This window comes from Anopheles darlingi, chromosome 3 (genome assembly GCF_943734745.1).
Source record: "Anopheles darlingi chromosome 3, idAnoDarlMG_H_01, whole genome shotgun sequence".
Classification (NCBI taxonomy): Eukaryota; Metazoa; Arthropoda; class Insecta; order Diptera; family Culicidae; genus Anopheles; species Anopheles darlingi.
In genome coordinates, this window is record NC_064875.1 from 40,825,939 (window position 1) to 40,833,438 (window position 7,500).

General features: G+C 50.3%; 2 protein-coding genes across 2 annotated transcripts in view; both read left to right on the plus strand.

The window, feature by feature from the left end:
* LOC125958330 (tyrosine-protein phosphatase non-receptor type 4) overlaps positions 1 to 2,502 on the plus strand; it is a 12,019-nt gene extending 9,517 nt beyond the window's left edge. Inside the window, exons 8-10 of the mRNA XM_049691609.1 lie at positions 1 to 517; positions 616 to 793; positions 886 to 2,502. The exon at positions 1 to 517 is cut by the window's left edge and continues 114 nt beyond it. Of these exons, the coding sequence (XP_049547566.1) occupies positions 1 to 517; positions 616 to 793; positions 886 to 1,203 (1,013 nt within the window). The 3' untranslated portion in view covers positions 1,204 to 2,502. The remainder of the gene's footprint in view (positions 518 to 615; positions 794 to 885) is intronic.
* A 220-nt stretch (positions 2,503 to 2,722) lies between these two features.
* Positions 2,723 to 7,500, plus strand: part of LOC125958328 (uncharacterized) — a 5,314-nt gene continuing 536 nt past the window's right edge. The window contains exons 1-3 of the mRNA XM_049691607.1: positions 2,723 to 2,962; positions 3,046 to 3,305; positions 3,377 to 7,500. The exon at positions 3,377 to 7,500 is cut by the window's right edge and continues 536 nt beyond it. Coding sequence (XP_049547564.1) covers positions 3,255 to 3,305; positions 3,377 to 7,500 — 4,175 coding nt within the window. The 5' untranslated portion in view covers positions 2,723 to 2,962; positions 3,046 to 3,254. The remainder of the gene's footprint in view (positions 2,963 to 3,045; positions 3,306 to 3,376) is intronic.

Sequence of the window (7,500 nt, forward strand, 5' to 3'; positions counted from 1 at the left end):
CGCAGGGTCCGCTACCAACGACGGTGAACGATTTCTGGCGGATGGTGCAGCAAGAAAGTAGCCACTTGGTGGTAATGCTCACGACGGTAAAGGAAAGCGGACGCACCAAGTGCCATCAGTATTGGCCGTCGGCGGACGATGAGCCGCTCGTCCCGTCGGCCGGTCTCTCCATTCGCTGCCTGTCGGAGAAGGCGGACGAAACGGGGAGCTTCGTGTTTCGCGATCTTGTCATGACGGACGAGCGGACGAAGGAACGGCGTACGATCCAGCACATGCAGTATCTCGCCTGGCCCGATCACGGTGTACCGGCCGATCCGAACCTGTTCCTACAGTTCACCGAGCGGGTACGATCGGCCCGGGCTACCACACTACCGCTCGAGATTGAGGCCAGTCTGAAGAATGTGAAGTTACGCAGCGTAGATGACAACGGGGGGCTGGATAATGCCGAGCGTCGCGTGCTACACACGGATAGTGACGAAAGCCCGAACGATATGCCTTCCTCGACGTCAGTGCATCAGTGAGTTTGACGGCATGAGCAGCGCACGTGCGATGACGTTAACGAGAATTCTCTTTTTCATTCTCAAATCCATTCTCTTCTTCCGATGGCTTCTGCAGATACATAAGCGCTTCGAATCCACCGATCATTGTGCACTGTTCAGCCGGAATCGGTCGTACGGGAGTGCTTATCTTGATGGATACCGCACTGGCGCTAATGGAGGCGCGGGAACCGATCTATCCGCTCTACATCGTGCAGGCGATGCGTGATCAGCGGCCCTGTATGGTACAGAATGTGGTAAGTGTTGTGTGTCTCCGATCGATTTGGAGATCGATTCGGTTCGTTCGTGTGACTAACGCTCCTTCTCTTCTCACCATGCACCTTTGCAGAGCCAGTATCGGTTTGTGTGCGAATGCATTTGCGCAGCGTACCTGCAACAGGCCGCGAAGGAAGAGGAAGAGGCTGCCAATAGGGCCTCCAGTGCTTCACCGTTGGCCCCGGCCTCACCCGGTATCATTGGCTCGCTGTTACCAAAGTCAATTCCGAGTATGGCCTCACCGGAGGAAACGGCACTCGATACGCCGGCTGGTAGCGAGAAGAAAGCTTCCTCGCCGACGATTGTCACAGCAGATGCTGCAATTATCACGGCTTCATCGCCGACCCGCAACGGTGGTGGTGGTAGTGCCTCCGATCCGGATGCTGTGTAGGGATTAGGGTTGTTGTGATCGCGCACGCCCGTCGTGGTGCCTTACAGCAACGCTTTCATAAACCGTATTAATTTATTTCCTTAATCATTACATTTCACAACAGACACAAACACACGCATATGTATACATAAATATAAAAATCTATCTATTTCCTCGTTTTCTATTAGCTCCAGTAATCGAGACAGCTTAAAGGAGGGTAGGAGATCAACATCAACTCAAGTAATTTTGTACGATCAGGACAAGCGAACAGCAATCCTCATCGATGAATGACGATGAAAAGCAGAGTTGGAACATTGTGATGTATAGCTTGCACATTTAGAACAAAACGAACGAATGACAAAGCGAACGAGGTTGGTTTACAATCAGTAGTATCTCTCGCTGATCGCGATCGATTGGTTTTTAGTTTCATAATGCTTCATTATATTAGAGGCAACTTTCTCTCTCTCTCTATCATTATGTCTCTCCCATGTTTTCGATATTAAAAAGAAACCGAGTGGAGCATTTATTGATCAGATCAGATGTCGGATGTTTTGCGTTTTAGATGGCCTTCGGGGTGAGGCCATCGCACAAGTTTACTCAGCTCGAACACGAAAATTCGGTCCGTACAAGATAGCGAGCAGCAAGCTCACAAAGCTCCGCCCCATTACTCTCTGGTACAAGTTGTAGAGGCCACGAATTAGCTGTTAAGCGGTGAGGCGGTTTTCGCGATTCTTATCAAAACCACATATTAAGAAGCCAGTTGAAGGAAAGGATATCAGATGCGCACACAATGGACCCCGTCTGCAAGTTAGAAAGCGAAAATTAGCGAGGTATTAATAATTCTTAGATAGAGAGAAACAGCGTGATCTGTTCTCCCTTGAATATCGCGCCGATCACAAGTGGACGGAAGTATATCGGAGACGCATATTGGAAAGGTTGCACGATACCTTCCAGGATGTGTGTTCCGCTATTGCATATACCATCGTTGCAACTGCCGGCGAAATAAGCGATAAGGCGCACCATCTGCGTTCGTTCTGACGAGAAGGAGAAGAGATATATTACATTAGTATAGTGATGAAAAGATCCCTTCCTGTGAAAGGATTTTAGATTAAGCGAACCATTGATGTACGTTTGGTGGCCTGAGTGGCACGCGTCGTGTCGCACATGCTGCGCTACGTGCATTTCGTTACAGAGCGTGCGTGTTTTACTACAAACACTCACTATCGATCGTTTGGCCCCATTTGGACGCGAGACTCGTGTTTTAATCGTTTCGGAATCGTGGAAAGCTGTGAGAGAAACAAAGCAAAAATATAATCATCAACTTTACCTCGTCTTTTCTGTGTCTGGCCGAGAAAGAACTGCCCGCCGCGAACGGCGGAATTTGAATTCTGACTCCCGATCCCGAGTTATAAACTGCTTGGTGTCAAAATGGGGTGAGAAAATTGTTTGTTTTGATTCAGAAATCGCGGCAAAAAGTTGGGTTTTTTAACTTTTTTGTGCGATTTCGTGATAAAAAAGGGTGATAAGAGCAAATTAGCTTCGTCTGCAATTCACGTCATCGTTCCCGTTGGAAAAGTAGGTCTTCCTGGCCTCACAAACCGTGCAAACCGTGGAAAACAGCAGCTCGGAAAGATCCCCAAACAGAAATCCGAAAACCACGAAAAAGGATTCTAAATCCTTTTACAACTCCACCGGAACCAACTCATAATCATCCTTAGAACGCACAGAAACCTACGGCTAAGATCCGGGTGCGTCGGAAGGAAAACCGCCAAGATTTCAGGTTCGTGATTCAGCAAGAATCTGCACTAACGATCAGATTCTCTTTCCAGCAATCATCACTTTAAGATCTCCTTAAATTTACAGATACCCCAGACAGCTACTAAAGGGAATGAACAGATTGCACCTAATTGGATCATTGGTATAGAACTGGGGTAAATCCTCACTGAAGAAGAAGGATTCATCATCATCACGAAACCACCAAAGCCACTCTACAATGAAAAACATGAAAAGTTCTGTGTATCCGAGGTAGAGCGGTTGAATACTGGGGAAAACTTAGTCGTACTAAGAGCACGATGGACATCTTCCAGAATCAGTGCAGCGAGAGTCTCGGTTTCGATTCGGTGGTAAGCGCAAACTCAGCCGGGTGTTGATCGCATTATTTTTTCAACGTACACTTTTGCATCCCACTCTGTAGCTATCGGCGAACCATCTCGGATCACCGCTGCACGATGTTCCTAGCTCACCGAGTGCCCTTAACTATGCGCCCGCATCGCCCTACTTTGCCAGCTTCTCCCAGTCTCAACAACCCGTATCGCAAGGTACGACGGCCTTCGGTTCTTCCTCCTCTTCAAGCGCCGGACCAAACGATGTTATCTTGCCGAGCATTTTCGTCAAAATACCGACTCAGATCAACCAACAGTATCAACAGGAGAACCGGTTACGATCACGTAATGCCAGTGAAATCAAGTGCGAGGACCGGACGGAAGCAATCAAGAGTGAAATCGCTGATATGCGCTCGCTCGGTCCTCCACCGGTGCCGACCGCTAGTTCCGTTAGCGAACGGCAGCTGCCGGACGCAATCGGTGGTTATCTGAACGCTACTGTTCTGGATGAAACCGCACCCATCACGGAAGCTCTGATACTGCGCTGTGATTACTGTCCCTTCGCTACACTCTCGGAACCGTGCCTTAGCGAACACAAACGAGCAAAGCATGATTCGGCCGTCGCTCGATTGTTGCTAGTTCCCCTACCCTGTCCCGTTTGTGAGAATAAGTTCTACAAGCGCACCGTTTTGGAGCTTCATCTGCTGGAGGACCACGAAATGGCACGGAGTGAAGTGGATCTGCTGCTGAAACGCTGTAATCAACCACAGGAGGAAGCTTCTGCGTCCACTATTTCCCATGAGGTGAATCATGCGGTCGATCCGCTCATTCAGGCCATGCCGCCACCATCAGCAGCAGTAGCAGCTGCGGCGAAAAGCCGTATTTACATTAAAGATGTGCAGCTGCTTAGAAACCCGGACGTAATTACTCAAAGCACACATGCCCAGTCGTCGGAACGGTCGCAGTCTTCCGATGCGATACAACAACCACAGCCAGTCATCGGAGAGTACCAGCTGTTGACACCGCATCCGACCATGGATTCTCTATCGCACGAGCCTCCCCTAGAGGCGATGTTTCCGCAGCAAACGACCTGCCCGGGATCGGGGGCAACAACTAATCAAGGAAGCAAAATCTTCATCCGCAATGTCTCACTTCTACAGAGCGCCAACTTTGCCCCCTCGTCGGAGAATATGCTGCTACCGAATGGTACGGCCAAGTATCGGAGCTTCCTTTCTACCGCTTCTGATAGCTGCAGCAATCCATCACCACCAACCATGGAATCTCCCGTGGGAGATGGAAGCACACCGAATAACGATACACCTCCACCTCTTCCTCCTCCTTCGATGGCGTCGGGTAATAATCGCATTTACATTAAAAATGTAGACATTCTGCGCAATCCAGTACCATCGATGATGGAACCGGTGGATACGTTGGGCAATTCTTCGCAGGTGATTTATAATGAAGCCCTGGGTGTCGATAGTCGCGCTAGTAGCTGTGAAAGTATCGTTTGCACTTCAACGCCACCACCTCCTGTGGCGTCGACATCGGTTGGTGCAGTGGCCACTTCGGGTACACTATCAGTGGCAGCACCCGTTACCGTTATACCCCGGTCACAGATTATGTCGTCCCGATGTTCAGACGATAATATGCTGCTCTCATCGGCAATAGATCCAAATGGATCCGAACTACCAACGAACGCTGTATCGATGCAGTCCAGTGTTCATGGCTTCCTTGATGGTGGTCTACAGCCGGAAACCACGAACGTTTCGATGGATTCAGCAACCAACCAGTGCCAAACCACGGAGAGGCGGAGTAAGATTTTTATTAAAAACATAAGCGTCCTCAAGCAACCGACCATTCATCTCAAATCGGTCGACGAGGTAAACCTGATGACGTACGATGAGATGCAGATGCAGAATCTGGTTCCTTCAATCGTCACAACGGGTGATGGTGGCGATGTTCGAAGCCAGGAAGTGATGGATGCGGATGTGCTCCAGCCTGTGATGCCACAGCAAACATTCGTCGATGGTCTAAGAAACGGTACAACGGTTGGCGAGGATAATGACATGATGGGACGATACGAGATTCTGGATGATTGTAGCTTCGCTGAGTTCGATGATGATGACAAGCAGCATGGAACCGGAGCCACGGGAGCTTGCGATCTGTCCGGGAACAACCTCGAGGAAAATCGCAGAGCAATCGAAGGCATACAGCAAGAGGAGTTCGATAGCGATATCATCCTATTGCAATCGGGTTCCTCGTCACTTGCACCTTTCGACGAGAGCTCTGGTGGCAAGCTAGCAAATGGTGAGGGATGGCCTGTAGGAGACACCGCCAGTTCGTCCTCTCTTTCGCAGGATATTCTCGTTGTTGCGGATTTTGATCAACCAACCGAGAAGCCACTACCGGAAACTGATGGCAACGGTTGTCAAGGTGTAGAGGTGATCCATCTTGACACCGTCGACCAACAAGTAGAACCGCCAACTATGGCCCCGGAGGTGCGCCCTCCGAGCACACGATCTCCCACCATCTCTGGGCAACCGAGAGGCCGCCCAAAAGGTGCCAAACGGACGGGCATTACGAAGCTTAAGAAGCTGTACACCAACCTAACACCACAGGAGGCGGGCTACAGTTGTGACCAGCGAGAGTGTGGTATGCGCTTCCGGAAGCAAGAACTGCTGGAATATCATCGAAAATGTCACGCACGTGATGCACCGCACGGTACCGTGTGTCCCGAGTGTGGTTCGCACGAGTTTCGTAGTTGGAAGACGCTGCATACGCACCTGTGGCGTCAGCATACGATCGATATGGAGTTGTACGCTTGCCAGCTTTGCAGTTTTAAGACGCCCCTGCTAGCCCGGTTACTTAAAACGCACATGTTGATTCACTCCGATGAACGGAACTTCAAGTGTGGCGTCTGTGGAAAAGCGTTCAAGAACAATAAGCAGCTGCGTAACCATCGTCGATCACATCGTGATCCATCGGCGGTGATCGAGGAGCCAACGGTTGCGGTAGCAACCTCGCAGCATCGGAAATCAACACGGAAAGGTAAAAAGGCTGCAACGGATCCAAGCGTAAACGACGGTGAGCAAGCCACAGTAGCTGGTGCTGCTGCTGCTGCTGGAGGAGGCCATGATTCTGTACTGAAATGTGCCGCCTGTGATGAGCAGTTTACAAACCAAGGCACGCTTCGATCGCACGTAGAAAGTCAACATCCGACGACGATTGCACCGTCGGCTACTGGTAAGTACCGATGTACCCTCTGTGGAATGCTTTTCGTGACGCGTTACCAACTGGACAAGCACACGCCAAAGCACTCGGACGAGAAGCGGTTCAAGTGCGAGCACTGCGAGTACACCACGAATGAGCACAACGCTTTTCGACGTCACCGGATGCGGCATAATGCGAAAGGGACGCATCTGTACAAGTGTGGCTACTGCGATTATACTAGCATCCAGAGTACGACCTACCGGAAGCATCTGGAGCGAAGCCATGCCGATGTGGCATCGGGACTGCTGTACAAGTGTAACAAATGTGCATTCGTCTCGATCAGCGAACTCAAGTATCAGGCTCATCAGGCGAAGCATGAACGGGAAGCGTTACAGGATGGCCCCGATGGCCAGTCGGAAGACGAAGAGAGCGAGGAAGACGATGAAGAGGGTGACGAAGACGACGGTGAGATGGTTGGTGAGGATGAGGAAGAGGAGATTGAACACCAGCAGCAACGTTGTGCAGAGTCGGATGCACCGTGGGTGACGGTTTGTGGCGCTACTACGGAGATGGAACTCCCCCAGGATCAATCGTATCATCGTGCCTGTGAGAGTGTCAATTCCGATATCATGATCATTGATCCAACGGACCAGCAAACGCCAGCAACTACCACTAACGGTGAGGTTCCGATGCAGCATCCTATCGGCAATACGTTACATCTGGTCCAACCATCGCAGCCCATCATCAGACCAGCGATATTCGCCAACAATTTTTCCAAAGTTGATAATTTCTACGGTTATCAACAGCAGCAGCAGCAGCAGCAGCAACAACAGCTGCACCTTCAGCATCAACAACAGCAACATGAATTGTTGCAACCAAAAATTCTTAAACTTACCGATCGGCTACCACCTCATCGCGTATCGCCCGGACATCGATCGTATATTCAACCAGGTTTCCAACTGCAGTCAACCTTACCCTCGCCATGCGCTCCAACCCTACTATCGAC